At 54.7% G+C, this 20,000-nt stretch overlaps 1 protein-coding gene across 1 annotated transcript; it reads right to left on the bottom strand.

Moving 5' to 3' along the window:
* Positions 1-1,811: 1,811 nt before the first annotated feature.
* On the bottom strand, positions 1,812-2,447 carry LOC118515700. Its single transcript, XM_036062049.1, has one exon. It carries the CDS (start codon positions 2,445-2,447, stop codon positions 1,812-1,814), a length of 636 nt encoding a protein of 211 aa, XP_035917942.1.
* Between the last annotated feature and the right edge of the window lie 17,553 nt (positions 2,448-20,000).

The following is a 20,000-nucleotide window of genomic DNA, read 5'->3' on the forward strand; positions in this document are numbered from 1 at the left end:
AAAGGACATGGCCGTCCTGCCCGCTTCGACAACGCGCTGGATCGCACTGATGGTTGATCTGCCTCGCCGGAACCCGTACTGCCCGTCCGACAGCCGTTCTGCTTCCGGTTCCTCCAGGAACTCGTTGAGGCGGTTAAGAATTAGGCGCTCCAACACCTTGCCGAGTGCGTCGAGCATGCACAGCGGCCGGTAGGAGGAGCTTTCCCCGGGAGGCTTGCCAGGCTTTGGCAGCAGTACCAATCGTTGCCTCTTCCAAGGCGCTGGAAACGCACCCCGGTCAAGGCAGTCCTGGTACAAACGGACGAAGACCTCCGGGTACTTCCTAATGGCCGTCTTAACCGCCGCATTGGGGATACCGTCCAGTCCAGGCGCTTTCCGGTTCGCCATCGATCCCACGATGGACAGCAGCTCGCCTACGGTAACAGGGGTTAGCGGTGATCTCTGCTCCTCGGTGTCTTCGCTGGACGATTCGGCTTCCGGCCAGTCAACAGGCGGATGTGTCGGGAACAGATCGTTAGCTATCCGCTCCAACACGACACGGTCTGTCTCAGGTGGCACGAAGCAGCCACGAAGACGAGACATGACCACCCGATAGCCGGCCCCAAACTCGTTGGTTTCCGCCTGTTGAATCAGCTCGTCGAGCTGCGCTCGCTTGCTGGCACGGACAGCCTTCTCCACGGCTCTCCTCGCCGACCGATGATGAGCAGCCATGATGCTGCGCTCCTGCAGGTCGGTGGTTCGAAGCATTCGCTCATGCACAGCCGCACACTCCTCCCGAAGACGTAAAATCTCCGGAGTCCACCAGAAAAGGTCTCGATGGGGGTCACGATGCGACATGGTGACGCGCTCCATCGTGTCGTCGCATGCATCTAGCATGGCGTCGACCATCCCCTCCTGGCTGACGGCTCGCTCCGGGAAACCAGCCGTCTGGAGTGCGGCTACGAATGCCTCGGCCGAAAACTGCGTCGTCTTCCATCTACGGCCAGCGTGCCGATAAGTGGTGGATGACGAAGAGGACCCCTGTCCCCGCTGACGATGCTGCTGCTGATGTCGCTGCTGCCTCCCGTTCGAATGACGATGCTGCTGCTGGTGCTGCTGCTGCTGCTGCTGCTGATGCTGCTGCTGCTGCTGCTGCTGGTGTTGCTGCTGTTGTCGTCGCTGCTGCTGGTCAGGAGTTGGAGGCCCCACGGTGAAAAAGATGTACCGGTGGTCCGACGCTGTGTAGTGGCACGAAGCGGTGTTCGCTGCCACCTCCCAAGTGTCCGGACGAGCGATGGATGTGCTAGCGAAAGACACATCCACAACACTGGGAGTGGCGACTCCGTTGCCCACGAACGTCGGGACCGAGCCTTGGTTTAGAACCACAAGCCCGAGCTGCCTGATGGTGTCCAGCAGCTCTTCACCGCGCCGGGTGGTGCGTTGACTACCCCACTCCTCATTCCAGGCGTTGAAATCGCCTGCCAGGACGATACGAGGGTGGGGTTGGGCCTCCAACTCCACCGCCTCCAGAAGTTGCTCGAACTCGCCGGTGTTGAGTCGCGGAGGGGCGTAGCAGCTGATGAACACCACCCCTCCAATCTGCGCAGCAGCCAACCCGGGCATGGCACAGCGCCACACCCGCTGGATCGGAAGGTGGCCGGTTGCCACCACAGCTGCTCTCCCCGACGAATCCACCGCCCAGTTTCCGCTGCCCGCCGGAGGCCGATACACCTCTGACAGCAGCAGCACGTCGACCCGCTTCGTGCGGGCTGTTTGCAGGGCCAGATCCTGAGCGATGCGTCCACCACCCAGGTTGACCTGCATTACCCGCATTACGCCCGCGAATGCTGGTTCTGGCGGCACGATGAGTGGCCCACACGATGGGGCCCCTGGCAGACAATGCACTTAGCTGCCGAAGTGCACTGGCTAATGCGGTGGCCCTCTTCGCCACACTGCAAACACAGACCCGACCGGTCAGACGAGGCACGACAGTTTCGTGCCAGATGCCCCATCAGAAGACAACGGAAGCAACGCTGACGGTCGAGTGGCTTCTTCGGCACTTCGCGGATGCCGCTGACGCATTGGCACAGTGTCAGCTTCTGCCCGATGAGAAGCCGTGCCTTTGCTAGTGGGAGCCGCACTCGAGCTCGCTTCGTGCCATCACGGAGCTCCCAGAGCTCGACACGCGCGATTCCCGGCTCTGCTCCCAGCTTCTCCTTGATGGCGAGCTCCACATCACTCTTCTCGGCCAGAGAGTCAATGTTGGTGACGAGAAGCTCTCCCATCTCCGTCACCACACGGACCACGCCATCCTCACCGAGTGCCAGCTGGATCCGGCGAGCCAGCTCAGCGCTGTCCACATTCTTGCGTAATGGGACGATGAGATGACCTTGCGCGGTCCGACGCCCCATCCCAATATCAGCCCTGACGTCTTGCAGCTCCTGTGATGAGCGCAGCTTCACGTACATCTCCGTCCAGGTTTTGTCCGGACCGGGGACCACCGCGATGCGATCGGGTCGTGCAGGACGCCCCTTGGACTGGGCACGATGCTGCTGATGTTGTTGCTGCTGGCTCTGCTGCTGCTGCTGGCGCATCTGAGGTGGCCGGTATAGCTCCTGATGCGGTTGCTGCTGCTGCTGAGTCGGGCGTTGCGCTCGGCTATTACGACCGTTCAAGACCGTTGCCCAGGTCATCTGCTGCTGCATTGGCTGGAGTTGTGGCCACTGCTGCTGATGTAGCGGTTGCTGCTGCTGACGCTGCTGCTGCTGCTGCTGCTGCTGCTGCTGCTGCTGCTGCTGCTGGCCCATTGCCGACACTGCGACCGTCCGTCGCTGCGGCTGTGGCTGGCTACGCTGCTGCTGCTGCTGCTGCTGCTTCTGCTGCTGCTGCTGCTGCTGCTGCTGCTGCTGCTGCTGCTGCTTCTGCTGATGCTGATGCTGCTGCTGCTGCTGCTGCTGCTGCTTCTGCTGCTGCTGCTGTTGCTGCGAAGCCTTCTTCGCTCGGTTGCGTTGTTGCCGGCTGCGTTTCGTTCTGGCACTGCCCTGGCCACCAGACTGTGCCGAGGAATGTAGTGCCGTCAACGAACGCATTCCTTCCTGAACTGCTTCCAGCATGCACTTTAGAGCAACCTCGCGCTCCCGGCTGAGTCGCAGCTCCTCAGTAAGCGTCTCCACTTGCTTGGCGAGGGTCTCCAGCATCTTGTGCTGAAACTCCTGCGCAGACGCTTCTCCGCCGTCAGGGATCACCACAGATGTGGATGTCTCCCCTTCTACTTCCTGCGACGCCACCACCGTCTGCTCCAGGGTGGAGGCATCGGAGAATTCACCATCATCCTCCTCTTCCGATGTTTCAACAGCTTCCGCTGATCCGACCGACCGTGGTGTCACCGGAGAGGGGGAAGGGGTGTCCGACCGCTTCCCGGGAGCTAACAGCGACCGCACTCCGGAGCGCAGCACTCGCCCCTCCATTCTGTGCCAGAGGGAATGACCGTCCGTCGTTAAAATCCCTTTGACAAGTTCTCGCGAAAACCGTGAAGAACGGGTTTTTCCGCTCTGGGGGGGTGGTGGTGGGTGGTAGGCAGGTACGGTGCTGTGTTTAGTGATGTCTTCTCACGCCGCGTCGATGGAGGGGTCGGATGCTGGGGTGCAGCCGGAAAATTTGGAAGACCCAAAAGACGCTTTTCCGGGCGTAACTCCCCCAAATGAAGTCCGATCGCCTCCGGTCCCACGACGTTTTTGTGCGCGTTGTTGCTGCGCACAACCTTGCCGAAGAAACTGACGCTCTAACTCTCCTGCTTCCCCGGGAAAATGGCGGAAAAGCGTTAAAAACGGGGTTTTTCCGCTCTGCGGGGGTGGTGGTGGGAGGTAGACAGGAAAGATGTTGTTTTCCGTTGTCCTCTCTTCACGCCGCGTCGATGGAGGGGTCGGATGCGGGGGTGGGGCCGGAAAATTGGGGAAACCCCAAAAACGCTTTTCCAGGCGTAACTCCCCCAAATGGCGTCCGATCACTTCCGGTCCAAAGACGGTTTTGTGCGCGATGTTAATGCGCACCACCTTGCTGTATGTCTCCACGCTCTAAATCCCCTCCTTCCTCGGGAAATTCGCGGAAAACCGTAAAAAACGAGGTTTTTCCGCTCTAGGGGGGTAATGGGTGGTGGTAGGGGGTCGGAAATGGGTTCGATGGCTTCGTCTCTGCAAGCCGCGTCGTTTGATACCCCACTTGATGGGGTCCGGTGAATGGTTGGGAAACGGTGGGTGCCCGGAAAAACACTATTTTCCAGGGGGGGTGGGGGAAAACCCTTGCGGGAGGGTATTCTCCGTTGAAATCGGACACCCCTCCCCAAACAAACCCCTATCGGGAGACGCACCGTTTTCCCGGTAGGCCCGGAAAACTCTTCAGCAACACGCTTTTCCGGCTGTGGCGCCGCCTGGTGGTGGAAACCTGCTGGATTTTCCCGCTTGGTGGGTGGGGGGCACTCGCCCGGACAACTCCCTCGAAGAACCGGAACCGCTATCTCCCCTCCTTCCCCGGGAAAACTCGGGAAAACCGTCACCGGGGGTGGTTTTTCCGCTCTGGGTGGCTGGTGGGGGGTGGTGGGGGGGCGGGGTTGCCACTACCGGATTCTCCTCCTCGAGACGCGTCGATGGAGGGGTCGCACGCCCGGATCGGTGGACTGGCCACCCGGGACGCCAAGAATCGGCCAGAGGGCCCGCCGGGAACTCCAGGAAACCAGGGCGGACACAACCCGTCCGAACACCGGGTGCTCCGCAAGGGGGATGTTCCGTCCGGATCTCAACTTCCAGAACCGGAATCAAACGGCCGTTAACGGTTTTTCGCGTCAGGGGGGGCAAAAAGCCGCCATTTTGAGAAGGCGAAAAACGGCGTCCTTTTTTTGAACAAAACTTTGTCCCCCTGTATCTCACTCAGTTTTTATGCGATCGACACCAAACTTTCACAAAACGTTCTTTTCACTAAGACGTACAAATCAATATATCGCAGCTTCCACGTAGGTCCTAAGCTGGCTGAGTTATTCACTGTTCAATTTGCAAACTTTGCCACGTCACCACTTCCGGTACTCCATCATTTCCGGCACTTTGAGGGCATCAAAAGATGCGCCCTGACGGCGCGCTTCTTTTGCACTATCACTTTCAACAATCCGTGAAGAATTCACTAAGTTATTCCAGAAAAACGATCTCACGAAAAACTCCCTCAATTTTCCGAATTTTCCGGAAAAATTCGGCTGGGAGGCGTAGGACCAAGATCGGGGGCCGCACACGTGGAATCACTGTCCTAACTTAACTTTTCACCGATTTTCCTCGAAAAAACTTTTTTCACGGAGCACCATACAAACACGTCTGTTCGGTTCGGCTGCTCGATCACCACTACAGGGATAACTGGCTTGTGGTCGCCAAGCGTTCATAGCTACGTGACTTTTTGATCCTTCGATGTCGGCTCTTCCTATCATTGTGAAGCAAAATTCCCCAAGCGTAGGATTGTTCACCCTTTCAAGGGAACGTGAGCTGGGTTTAGACCGTCGTGAGACAGGTTAGTTTTACCCTACTGGTGTGTGCTAATACGTGCTATCGTAACGGAACTCCTGTGCAGTACGAGAGGAACCACAGGTACGGACCACTGGCTCAATACTAGTTCGACCGGACTTTGGTATGACGCTACGTCCGCTGGATTATGCCTGAACGCCTCTAAGGTCGTAACCAATCCGAGCTGATAGCGCTTCAAAACCTAATGGGCAATCGGAAGCTAGCGGGCCTAACAACCCTCCGAGATCCGCTGGAACTGCCTCTGCAGCCTGGCGCCTCATCCCCGCTTCATAGACTGGGCCGCATCGCGCGGGGTCGCACTGCACGTGTTAGTACCTGACCATAGGGAACGCCGGTGGCCGCCGACCTCGCCGACCGTGGACTTGACTAGTTTCGATGCCCACCGACCGCCCGCAAACGACGGGACTTCAGGCTAGGAGTTTCAAGTTGTAGAGATGCGTTCGCATCGATCCTCTCAGGCGACCTACGCCTGGTGGTGTTATGGTGGACGCAAGGCACGTCCTGGCCCGGTAGTATGTACAAGAAAATGTACAAGTCCGGGAATACGGGGTGCATCGTATGTAACGTTCGATGTACATATAAAGCCTGGTAGGTGTTGGGATTATATCTGCAACACAGGCATTATCGAAAGATGGTTAAGTGGAGTCACCCAATGGGTGCCGTGCGTTATCAGGTACGTAATGCACAGTAGAGATACATTGTCGGGAGGTGGAACCCGAAAAATGTACAAGTCCGGGAATACGGGGTGCATCGTATGTAACGTTCGATGTACATATAAAGCCTGGTAGGTGTTGGGATTATATCTGCAACACGGGCATTATCGAAAGATGGTTAAGTGGAGTCACCCAATGGGTGCCGTGCGTTATAAGGTACGTAATGCACAGTAGAGATACATTATCGGGAGGTGGAACCCGAAAAATGTACAAGTCCGGGAATACGGGGTGCATCGTATGTAACGTTCGATGTACATATAAAGCCTGGTAGGTGTTGGGATTATATCTGCAACACAGGCATTATCGAAAGATGGTTAAGTGGAGTCACCCAATGGGTGCCGTGCGTTATCAGGTACGTAATGCACAGTAGAGATACATTGTCGGGAGGTGGAACCCGAAAAATGTACAAGTCCGGGAATACGGGGTGCATCGTATGTAACGTTCGATGTACATATAAAGCCTGGTAGGTGTTGGGATTATATCTGCAACACGGGCATTATCGAAAGATGGTTAAGTGGAGTCACCCAATGGGTGCCGTGCGTTATCAGGTACGTAATGCACAGTAGAGATACATTGTCGGGAGGTGGAACCCGAAAAATGTACAAGTCCGGGAATACGGGGTGCATCGTATGTAACGTTCGATGTACATATAAAGCCTGGTAGGTGTTGGGATTATATCTGCAACACGGGCATTATCGAAAGATGGTTAAGTGGAGTCACCCAATGGGTGCCGTGCGTTATCAGGTACGTAATGCACAGTAGAGATACATTGTCGGGAGGTGGAACCCGAAAAATGTACAAGTCCGGGAATACGGGGTGCATCGTATGTAACGTTCGATGTACATATAAAGCCTGGTAGGTGTTGGGATTATATCTGCAACACGGGCATTATCGAAAGATGGTTAAGTGGAGTCACCCTATGGGTGCCGTGCGTTATAAGGTACGTAATGCACAGTAGAGATACATTATCGGGAGGTGGAACCCGAAAAATGTACAAGTCCGGGAATACGGAAAAGTTCCCCATGAAAGGCTGGGGATACAATTATTGATACAAATAATGTGCCTAAGGGTACATTTATTTTTCTAAGTCCCAGAAATCCGTCACTGAACATCACGACTTACGAAGACATGTTCCCCCGGTCCTCCCATATACGGCACGGGGACAAGTATGAAGAATGAAAATAATGTGTGTATGGAACATATAATGTGCCTGAGAGCACATTTTTTTTCTAAGTCCCAGAAATCCGTCACTGAACATCACGACTTACGAAGACATGTTCCCCCGGTCCTCCCATATACGGCACGGGGACAAGTATGAAGAATGAAAATAATGTGTGTATGGAACATATAATGTGCCTGAGAGCACATTTTTTTTCTAAGTCCCAGAAATCCGTCACTGAACATCACGACTTACAAACACATGTTCCCCCGGTCCTCCCATATACGGCACGGGGACAAGTATGAAGTATGAAAATTTTTGGTCACAGCGTGAAATCCCTCTAATGATCATGAAAATAGCATCGGATCACTTATCTGACCATAAAAAGTGAACCAAAACCCTATTTGGACAAACTTTTTGGTCCTATGAAAAAATCACTTTTCATATATGTCATGGTCGAAAATTTTCTAAGTCCCAAAAAATCACATATTCTCGAATATCTCGAAAACTACTTATCGGACAGGGGTCAACCAAGGTGTTTTAGAAAGGTCTTTACAAGCTCTATTTAATGAGCCATAGCGACTTTCAAGTGATTTTTTGACACTTTTTCGCATATCGGCATCCTTGGCTCCCATACTGGCCATAGGCCATAGGCCACCGAACGGCCAACTTTTGGTCCGGGGGTGAAATTTTTTTTTCACGAGATTTTGATGAAAATGGCTTCGGAACGCGTTTCTAATAATGAAAAGTGAAACCAAACAGTATTTGCGAAGAAAAAATTGTCCTATGAAAAAATCACTTTTTCTTAGGGTACGGGTCAAAAATTTTCTAAGTCCCAAAAAATCACATATTCTCGAATATCTCGAAAACTACTTATCGGACAGGGGTCAACCAAGGTGTTTTAGAAAGGTCTTTACTAGCTCTATTTAATGAGCCATAGCGACTTTCAAGTGATTTTTTGACACTTTTTCGCATATCGGCATCCTTGGTTTCCATACTGGCCATAGGCCATAGGGCACCGAACGGCCAACTTTTGGTCCGGGGGTGAAATTTTTTTTTCACGAGATTTTGATGAAAATGGCTTCGGAACGCGTTTCTAATAATGAAAAGTGAAACCAAACAGTATTTGCGAAGAAAAAATTGTCCTATGAAAAAATCACTTTTTTTAGGGTACGGGTCAAAAATTTTCTAAGTCCCAAAAAATCACATATTCTCGAATATCTCGAAAACTACTTATCGGACAGGGGTCAACCAAGGTGTTTTAGAAAGGTCTTTACAAGCTCTATTTAATGAGCCATAGCGACTTTCAAGTGATTTTTTGACACTTTTTCGCATATCGGCATCCTTGGCTCCCATACTGGCCATAGGCCATAGGCCACCGAACGGCCAACTTTTGGTCCGGGGGTGAAATTTTTTTTTCACGAGATTTTGATGAAAATGGCTTCGGAACGCGTTTCTAATAATGAAAAGTGAAACCAAACAGTATTTGCGAAGAAAAAATTGTCCTATGAAAAAATCACTTTTTCTTAGGGTACGGGTCAAAAATTTTCTAAGTCCCAAAAAATCACATATTCTCGAATATCTCGAAAACTACTTATCGGACAGGGGTCAACCAAGGTGTTTTAGAAAGGTCTTTACTAGCTCTATTTAATGAGCCATAGCGACTTTCAAGTGATTTTTTGACACTTTTTCGCATATCGGCATCCTTGGTTTCCATACTGGCCATAGGCCATAGGGCACCGAACGGCCAACTTTTGGTCCGGGGGTGAAATTTTTTTTTCACGAGATTTTGATGAAAATGGCTTCGGAACGCGTTTCTAATAATGAAAAGTGAAACCAAACAGTATTTGCGAAGAAAAAATTGTCCTATGAAAAAATCACTTTTTTTTAGGGTACGGGTCAAAAATTTTCTAAGTCCCAAAAAATCACATTTTCTCGAATATCTCGAAAACTACTTATCGGACAGGGGTCAACCAAGGTGTTTTAGAAAGGTCTCAACAAGCTCTAAATAATGGGCCATGGCTTTTTAGTGATTTTTTGACAAATTTTGTCATATCGGCATCCCGAGTTCCCATACTGGCCATAGGCCATGGGGCCCCGAACGAAAAAATTTTGGTCCGAGGGTCAAAATTTTTTTTCTCATAAATTTGTTCAAAACGCCGTCGGAACGCGCCTTAGATCATGAAAAGTGAAAAGAAACAGTATTTTGCAAAAGTTGGGGTGGCCTATGACTTACATGGCCACGTCCTAGGTCCGAGTTCCCGAGGTCGTGTTCTTCAGTGGCGGAAAAAAATGGCCACTTGTGGGAGATGCAAAATGTTCATTTTGTATTATAGGGGACACACTATTGAAGCGAAAATTTCAGAAATGGCCTAAAACGTGAAGAAATGATGGGGTATGTACGAAAAGAAGGTTTTTATGGTCAAACGGTGAAAATTTTTTTTTTATGAAAAATTTTGGTCTCCCACCGTTCATGAATTTCTAGGACCAAAAATCGAAAAATTTGAAAACTTCACGATCGAAAGGGAAACGCATATGTGGTGTTCCTAGGTGTGTACGGTGTACGAAAAACGGGTTCACGATGAGATATCAGGCAAATAAGTGGACCTAAAGTGAGTTATACGGGTAAGACGAGGTGTCCAAAGACCGAAATAGGGGTACCAACTGAGAACGAAATGAAGGTCCCCGAAGTCGCCATACAAGTTATAGGAGGTGTCCAAAGTACGAAAAGAGTTCCATATTCGGCTGTTCCTACTATATGGTTCCCTGATTGCTGCTCCAAGGAGTAGTGAGGAAGTGTCCAAAGGTCTGTTGGGGGTATCGAGGTGATACCCTCGACGGACAATATGCACGAAAAGTGGTTCGATGATCTATCCTGTAGGTCGTACGGCAGCCATACCCGGCTGGAAGTACCGCGGTAATTCCGCAATAAAACGTTCGCCAGACGAACAAACAAATTGAATTAGCTCATCGTAGTGTACGGAAACGAAACGAAAATGTAAGGTGATTAGGGATCCGGGAGCAATCTCGCGATCCCATGGTTCGGTGTAAGAAATGATACGAAGTGTTCATAAGTCTCCTCTGGAGGCAGAACCATCGTAGCAAAGTTCGGGAACCCAAGGGTCACAAAAACTCGTAGGACGATATCCACGAATAATCGGGGACTTGTGGGGACTACCGTGCCCTGACAAGTCAACTACACCTTAAATGGTGATGGTTGTCCTACGGGGACCTGCGGGGAACCCAAGGGTCACAAAAACTCGTAGGACAATATCTCCGAATAATCGGGGACTTGTGGGGACCACCGTACCCTGACAAGTCAACTACACCTTAAATGGTGATGGTTGTCCTACGGGGACCTGCGGGAAACCCAAGGGTAACAAAAACTCGTAGGACGATATCTCCGAATAATCGGGTACTTGTGGGGACCACCGTGCCCTGACAAGTCAACTACACCTTAAATGGTGATGGTTGTCTTACGGGGACCTTCAGGGAGCCGCAGTAAGTCGCAGGTCGTATGCGAGCCTTGATAGGTCCTGTTGGGGGCGTGCGGGGTGTAATGCCTCGGTACGTCAAATGTTGGTGTACGATGTACATCGATAATCTGACATCCTCCTTAACAACCTTTGCTCGTGTGGTTATTGGCGCTGTGGAGTCGGTGTACTGCCGCAGGTCAACAAGAGTGTTCACAACAAAGATTGTGTCACCTGATGAACGTAGAAAGAGAGTCTGCTGGTGCCCTGGTAGACAAAAAATATCGAACAAGCAATTGACGAAGACGAATTCTGGTTGATCCTACCAGTAATATACGCTTGTCTCAAAGGTTAAGCCATGCATGTCTAAGTACAAACATAAATGAATGTGAAACCGCATAAGGCTCAGTACAACAGCCATAATTCACAAGATCATCCACCCATCAGTTACTTGGATAACTGTGGAAAAGCCAGAGCTAATACATGCAACATGCCGGGACCGCTGTCCGCTTGCGGGCGGTGGAACTGGTGCACTTATTAGTAAAACCAATCGCCTCCGGGCGGCTTCAGTTGAAGTCTGGATAAGGATGCCGATCGTATGGTCGCTTGACCGACGACAGATCTTGCAAATGTCTGCCCTATCAACTATTGATGGTAGTGTAGAGGACTACCATGGTTGCGACGGGTAACGGAGAATCAGGGTTCGATTCCGGAGAGGGAGCCTGAGAAATGGCTACCACATCCAAGGAAGGCAGCAGGCGCGTAAATTACCCAATCCCGGCACGGGGAGGTAGTGACGAGAAATAACAATATGGACCTCTCTAACGATGGTCCATAATTGGAATGAATTGAGCATAAATCCTTCAATAAGGATCAAGTGGAGGGCAAGTCTGGTGCCAGCAGCCGCGGTAATTCCAGCTCCACTAGCGTATATTAAAGTTGTTGCGGTTAAAACGTTCGAAGTTGATTCCCCGTCCAGACACGCGACCGCCGCGGGCGCCCGGCACACGCCGGATACGTTCGTGCGCGAGCTCGCGGCTGCGACTCACAATGGTGTGCCTGGGCGTCAACCTCGTGATCGGTCGGGCACGTCCCGAGCCGGTGCGTGGTGCCCGGGCAGCTCCCATTTACCTTGAACAAATTAGAGTGCTTCAAGCAGGCTAGTACAAAAGCGTCCACACCCGCCCAGGGTTGGCGTTGGCCGAGAATAATCTTGCATGGAATAATGGAACATGACCTCGGTCTGAGTCTTTTGGTTGGTTTTGTATAGACCCAGAGGTAATGATTAACAGAAGTAGTTGGGGGCATTGGTATTACGGCGCGAGAGGTGAAATTCGTAGACCGTCGTAGGACCAACTGAAGCGAAAGCGTTTGCCATGGATGCTTTCATTAATCAAGAACGAAAGTTAGAGGATCGAAGGCGATTAGATACCGCCCTAGTTCTAACCGTAAACGATGCCAATCAGCAATTGGGAGACGCTACTACATTCGGTGCTCTCAGTAGCTTCCGGGAAACCAAAATCGGGTTCCGGGGGAAGTATGGTTGCAAAGTTGAAACTTAAAGGAATTGACGGAAGGGCACCACAAGAAGTGGAGCTTGCAGAGGCGAGCTGTCAAAGGAAGCAAGCGGACGCTTTCCGTGAGCTCCTTGTGATATAGTGATTTTCCGGATAAAAACTTAATAAGTGGTGAAGCAAAATTGTAAGAAACGCGTGTGAATACATATTTTGCGCAAACACCGCGAAGTTTTGGTGAAAAACAGTGGAAAAACGTCGATTTTGGCACACAAACATTGCGTCGTGCACCGGTGCGTGTGGCCACGAAGGGTGCGTGTGTGGTTCCGTTAGTGCGTGCGAGCGTAGCGCTCCTTTTCGGTGCGGTTGAAGGGGAGCCCGCAGCCGCTGTGCAGCGTATTTTGTTACGGACAGGAGCGGAACAGTGATAAAACATTACCCCCAACGAGGGAAGAAACATTCAGTGAAAAACAGTGCGGAAAAGTGCGTTGACCAGCAAGCAGATACCACGTGCTAAGGGCACGTGAACTTAGCACGTAAGGGCTTGGCTGTGTCAGTGAGTGCGTGCGTAGGGTGACGTGCCGTGGTTTGACATCTGGACAGTGGGCACACCATCGGTCATCCCGGTTGTTGTCCTGGGAGAATTCCCCCCTAGTGCCACCAGCGCCCTCTATGGGGCACTAGCGGAAGTTTCTCCGGAGACACAAACCAAAAGCTCCGCACAAACAAGCGTGCTATAATCAAATGCGGGCTGCATACCGGCCAGGCGCACGTGTCCAGTGACTTTAACGCTGGACAAAGCGACGAACCGTGCAGCAGCATAATGTCGGGAGAAGAAAGCGATGATTCGGTGGAGGTGGTTCCCGAAATCATCAAGCCAAAGAAAAGGAGACTTTCTCCGCGCGTAGTGGTGACACCCCTGGAGTTGTCGCCAGGGACGATGTCGTCACTACGGAGCTCTCAGGGGGCACCCAAGCCAGCCCCGAGAACACCGTTGGAAGAGCCGGACGAGGGAGCGCGGAAGCGTACCGCCCCCGCCCCGACGCCGTCGCCGAGGAGATCTATGTCTCCTGAGATGCTGGCACCAGCCGCATCGGAGCCGACCAGCTTCCCGACGGCAGAAGTGTCGGACAGACATGCGCGGCAGTACGAGCGGGTGTTGGAGAAGCTCGAGGAGCTTACCGCTCTTTACCGAAAGAGCCAGGAGGAGAATTCGAGGCTCCGTGCGGAGCTCGATATATATCGAACGGGGGTGCGAACCGTTGTGCAGCTGGAGAATTCAGCGACTGGCGTGCGCTTGGGAAACCAAGCCTCTTCCAAGTTGCAGCCCAGCAAAAGGACACTCAGGCGCTCTCAGCAGAGGGAGAGAGCCGAGGCACGCCAGTCGCAGGGTCCTGCCCAGCATCGCATGCTGGAACTGCAGGAGCAGCTGCGCCGAGAGATCCAGGAGGAAGAGAAGCAGATGAGGGCGAGGAGCGGGCACGGGCAGCGGTCCCAGCCCCTGCAACAGCCGTACGACTTTCCGGCACCGGAAACCAGGCGGCAGCAGCAGCAATCCTACCGTGACGCCCTGGTAGGTGGTTGGCAGGTTGTGGGGAAGCGGCAAAAGGCCCAGCCTTCAGCTGCACCTCAGCAGCGGCAGCGGCCGCAACCAGCAACCAAGAGCCAACGCCCCGCACAGGCAAACCGGCGGACGAAAAGGCGACGACCAGACGCCATTCTGGTGGTCCCAGCACCGGGGGTCTCCTTCGCCGAGATGTACCGACCCATCCGGACGAGCCCGGCCCTGGAGGATGTCCAGCACTGCATCCGTATCGGCAAGCGGACACCGAAGGGGAACCTTCGGATGGAGCTGGCACGGGACATGGACTCGGCGGCGCTGTGCAGCCGCATTCAGTCCACGCTGGGAGAGCTGGGATCCGCCAGGGTCCTGACGGAGATGGCGGAGGTTGTGTTGAAAAACGTCGACAACCTCACGGAGGAGGAGACGATCAGGGAGGCGTTGAAGGCGGCACTCGCCAAGGAGCCAGCGGTGGCCTCGCTTCGCATCTGGGAGCGGGCAGATGCCACAAAGCGGGCCCGCGTGCGGCTACCGCGAGTGGAAGCGGAAGCCCTGCTCCAAAAAGATCGCCTTATTATAGACTACTCCTCGTGTCGGCTGGAGGAGGCCCCCAGGCTGGAGGCGGCAAAGCGCCGTTGCTTCCGGTGCCTGGAAAGGGGCCACATGGCAGCGGACTGCGTCGGGCCCGATCGCAGCAACTGCTGCATCAGATGCGGAGCTCCTGGCCATCGGGCGGCCAGTTGCAGCAGTGCGGTTAGCTGCATTCGGTGTGGAGGACCACATCGAATTGCAGCGCACGGCTGCAGGGGAGCTAACCTTCCCCCCCGCCGCTAAGCATGTCTGTGGGGAGCCACCTCCAGGTCCTGCAGGTTAACACCAACAGGAGTCGGAGTGCGCAGGACCTGGCTCTCCACACAATGCGGACGGAGCGGGTGGACGTTATGGTGGTGTGCGAGCTGAGTTCGGTTCCGGACGGGAACGCAAACTGGGTGGTGGACCGCGACAGGCTGGTGGCCATTGTCGCGAGCGGATACTCCCACCCGGTTCAGCGGATCTGGAGCTCGAGTTTTCCCGGCATCGTGGCGGCGGACGTGGCAGGCGTCACGATCATAGCGTGTTACGCGTCGCCAAGCATCGGGGTTCCCCAGTTTGTTGAGATGCTGCAACGCATTGAGGTGCTCGCCTCAGGACGCCCCCGAGTGTTGCTTGCCGGCGACTTCAACGCCTGGCATAGCGCCTGGGGCAGCAGCAGGACCAACGCGAAGGGTGAGGAACTGCTACAGCTGGCGGAGGGTCTCGGGCTCGACGTCCTGAACCTGGGGAGGGAAGCCACCTTCCTCGGGAACGGCGTCGCTCGCCCGAGCATTGTGGACGTCGCCTTCGCCAGTACTTCCATCAGCAGGCAGGACCTCGTCGGGGACCCCGACAGGCAATGGAGGATGCTGGGAACTTACTCATTCAGCGACCACCGGTACATCCGCTTCGAGGTGGGGGAAAGGCCGGCGGCAACGAGCCGCAACTCTACGGGAGCAGAAGCAGCACCAGCAGTGAGAGCAGCGGGCAGACGCTGGCGGGCAAAGGAGTTTAGCCGGGAGCTGTTCGACATCGCGTTGCGGGCAGCCAACTTCGTGGAGGAGGCCACGGACCCTGAGGGCCTGACCCGAACCCTGAGCCGGGCGTGCAGCGAGATCATGGCGGAGGTTTCCCCGTCAGTCGGCCACACAGGACGTCCGGCGTACTGGTGGACACCAGAAATCGGCCGGCTACGGGAGAACTGCCGCCTGGCTTGGGAACGGTACAGCAGGGTACCGACTAGCGACACGGCAGCCCGCAGAACAGCTTCTGCACGGCACCAGGAGGCCCGCCAGCTGCTGACAGCTGAGATCCGGGCTAGCAAGCGGGACCGTTACAATGAGTTTCTGCAACACCTGGAGGATGATGAGACGGGTAGGTGGCAGGGGGAGCTCCTGCGACGGCTCGGAGGGAGCCGCGTCGCACAAGAACGCGATCCGGCCGTTCTGCAGCGCATTGTGGACGCGCTGTGCCCGAACCACCCCCCTGTTGCCTGGCCTACCATCGAATCGGACGGCGTCGACATCAGGCCAGTGACGGAGCAGGAGTTGCTCGACATCGCAGCTGGCCTGAACCCTCGGAAGGCGCCCGGTCTGGATGGACTGCCGAACGCTGCCCTTTCGGCTGCCATCCGGGCGCATCCGACGACGTTCGCGAGGCTCCTCCAGGAGCAGATGGATGCTGGCCGCTTCCCGCGGCAATGGAGGAAGGCGAAGCTGGTGCTGCTTCCCAAACCGGGAAAACCCCCGGGCGAGCCGTCATCGGTGAGACCGGTGATGTTGCTGGACACGCCCGGCAAGGTGTACGAGCGAGTACTGCTGAACCGCCTGAACGACCACATCGAGATGCCGACGGAGCCGCTCCTCTCCGAATACCAGTTCGGCTTTCGGCGTGGTCGGTCGACACTTCAGGCGGTTGGGCTGGTGATGGAGGCTGCCAGATCTGCGATGAGTTTCGGGCGAACGAATAGACGCGACAAGCGCTGCCTGCTTGTCGTTGCTCTGGACGTCCGTAACGCCTTCAATTCCGCAGACTGGCAGGCCATAGCACTGGCGCTGCAGACCAAAGGAGTGCCCTCAGGACTGCGCAGCATCCTGCAGGAGTACTTCTCCGACCGTGAGCTGACGTATGATACCAGCTCCGGTCCGGTAACACGCCGAGTAACGGCAGGTGTTCCGCAGGGGTCCATTCTGGGCCCCACCCTGTGGAATATCCTGTACGACGGCGTGTTCGGAGTGCAGCTGCCGGAAGGTGCATCCGTCATCGGCTTTGCGGACGACCTGGCAGTACTCGCCAAGGGGTGTACACCGGAGGAGGCGGCAGGTGTAGCGGAGGAAGCTGTGGCAGCGATTTCCGCCTGGATGGAGCAACATCGGTTGCAGCTGGCCCCGGAAAAGACGGAGATCGTCCTCATCTCCAGTCTGCGTCGGGGCCATCCAGCGGTGCCCGTAGTGATCAACGGCGTCGAGGTCCGCTCGAAGCCGGCGATACGCTACCTCGGGGTCATGCTTCACGACCACCTCTCGTGGAAGCCACACGTCGAGAAGGCCACCGCAAAGGCACTCCGTGTGGTGAAGCTGGCCACCGGCGTGATGTCCAACCACGCCGGACCGAGGATGGCTAAACGTCGGCTGCTGGCAGCAGTGGCGGACTCGGTTGTGCGATACGCGGCACCCATCTGGGCGGAGGCGGTGAAGTTCCAGTGGTGCAGGCGGAAACTGGAGCAGCTGCAGCGACCTTTGGCGAAAGGTGTCGCCAGGACCTTCCGTACCGTCGGCTACGACACGGCGGTAGTGCTGGCTGGACTGGTCCCGCTACACCTGCAGGTGGACGAGATCGCGCGGTGCTATACCAGGCATCAACGGGCGTTGCAGAGGCGGGTGCTGATAGACAAGGAGGTCATCAAGCGGCTGGAGCACTCGGCAACCATAAGACAGTGGCAGACATCGTGGGACCAGGATGCCGCTCATCCGACCGCGAGCAGGTTCCTACGATGGGCTCACCGCGTGCTGCCGGATATTGCCGGCTGGGTAGGTAGGAAGCACGGCGAGGTTGATTTCTTCCTTAGCCAGGTACTCTCCGGACATGGCTTCTTCCGGGAGTACCTACATGCTATGGGTTTCACCTCTGCCCCGACCTGCCCCTTCTGCGCCGACAACACCGTGGAGTCGGCAGAGCACGTGGTGTTCCACTGTCCGAGGTTCGCCGACATAAGAGTGCAGTTCCTGACGGACGCGGACGGCGTCGTCATTTCCCCCGATGAGCTGGAGCGTTTTCTGCTGTCGAGCCCGGAGGCTTGGCAGCGAACGGCCACGGCAGCACGGCGGATCTGCAGCTTCCTACAACAAAGGTGGCTGGAGCAGCAGGTTGCCGAAAACGCGGCCATCGCTGGCGGGATCGTTTCCGCCAATGAGCTGGCGGAACGCGTTCGGCAACAGGTCCGCCGTGAAGCCAGAAACGCTGGCCAACGGCGAAGACGCCGGCAACGGCAGACATCCGCCATCGGGGAGATGGACATGGACCAACAACAGCACCCGTCCAATCAGCAGCAGGAGAGTCAACGCCCAGTTCGGCCCGAACGAGTTCCGCCATCGGCCGAAGTGTTACTTCGTCGTCGGCTAAGGCGGAACCAACGGCAGCGGGAAAACCGCGCCCAATTACGCGCGGGTACATTGCCGCCATTGCGTTCGGGCCGAACTCGCCGAAGCAGAGCACCGCCGACGGAGGAGGAGCTAACCCGACGACGGGCCAACAGGCGCGCGCGAGAACGCCAACGCCGCCACGAGCGACAGGATCGCCATCGCGGCTTAATGTCGGCCGACGTAGAAGCCGCCATCGCGACCACCAACACGTCTACGCGTTGAGTGGGAGCGGTTACGGCCGAAACGATCGGCCAGTCAGCGAGCGTGCGAAAACACGACCGGGCGAGATCGGCATTTTGCCGTCTCCGCTTTGTGCGGTCGTTCGTTCTAGCACAGTCGGGCGAGAGAGAGCGCGCGTGCGCTCGGTTCGGGTACGTTCTGCATTTTGCGTCGTCCGCTTTGTGCGGATGTTCGTACCCGACCGGCAGTAGGAGAGAGAGCGTGCGCGTGCACTGTGAGAGCTAGGCCCGTCTTTTTCGTTTACGTTTGTGCGGATGTCTGTTCTGTCCCTCCGTAAGCGTCAAAGTGTCTGCGTACTTATGTGTGTGCGTGTGTGTGTGCGTACATACTCATCGTTAGTATTAGGAAAAATGGAGACTCGACGAACCGCGGGCACGCCCGCTTCGTTAATGTTAGGTGTGTAAATGTAAGTCCTTCATTTTTTTAATGTTGCGTTTACGAATAGCTAGGCGGGGCGCGTGCCCTTACTAAATGTAGTCAGGGACGCCATTGCAGCCGGTGGCTACGCCTCCGTCGGGAAGGCCGCCGGCAATGGAGAGGTTTATTCGTTTTATAATTGTTCATGCGTGTTTCTGTATCGTTTATTGTTTATAAATAAGTAACGCGGCAAAACATTTATAAATTTAAATGAATAAACGAATGCAATTTAAAAAAAAAAAAAAAGAAGTGGAGCTTGCGGCTTAATTTGACTCAACACGGGAAAACTTACCAGGTCCGAACTTATCGAGGTAAGACAGATTAAGAGCTCTTTCTCAAATTTAAGGGTAGTGGTGCATGGCCGTTCTTAGTTCGTGGAATGATTTGTCTGGTTAATTCCGATAACGAACGCGACTCAAACAAGCTAACTAGAACGCTGTCAGCAGTGTGCCTCCGGGCGCACCTGACGTTACGGGGCGGCGGCGCCTTCGCGGGCGGTCGTCGCACTAGTTTGCCCTGCTTAGCGGGACAACTTGTGTTTAGCAAGGTGAGAGTGAGCGATAACAGGTCCGTGATGCCCTTAGATGTTCTGGGCTGCACGCGTGCTACAATGTGGGCAGCAGCGTGTTCTCGCCAATAGGCGCCCCCATTCCGAGAGGAACGGGAAATCACCCAAATGCTCATTTAGTTGGGATTGGGGACTGCAACGGTCCCCATGAACCTGGAATTTCTAGTAAGTGCTAGTCATTAGCTAGCGCTGATTACGTCCCTGCCCTTTGTACACACCGCCCGTCGCTACTACCGATGGATTATTTAGTGAGGTCTCTGGAGGCATACCTTCCGCGGTTCCTTCGTGAGCTGCAGTTGGCACGGCCGAAGTTGACCGAACTTGATGATTTAGAGGAAGTAAAAGTCGTAACAAGGTTTCCGTAGGTGAACCTGCGGAAGGATCATTACCGATCAAACAAGTCCGGGAGTGAGGTTGCCAAACGCATCGTCGGCATCACATGCTGACGCGCACGCTACAACCACAAGATGGTGTAGCACACTTGGTAGAGTTGAGCGAAAGCAACTCTTTCAAAGGGATACACATACCACTGCCTCGGCGAAGGTCAGTAAAGATGCACACTTTGGTAGTACCGGGTACCTTATACACTGACTGATTGTCGTGT

The sequence above is a fragment of the Anopheles stephensi genome, unplaced genomic scaffold (genome assembly GCF_013141755.1).
Source record: "Anopheles stephensi strain Indian unplaced genomic scaffold, UCI_ANSTEP_V1.0 ucontig18, whole genome shotgun sequence".
Lineage (NCBI taxonomy): Eukaryota > Metazoa > Arthropoda > Insecta > Diptera > Culicidae > Anopheles > Anopheles stephensi.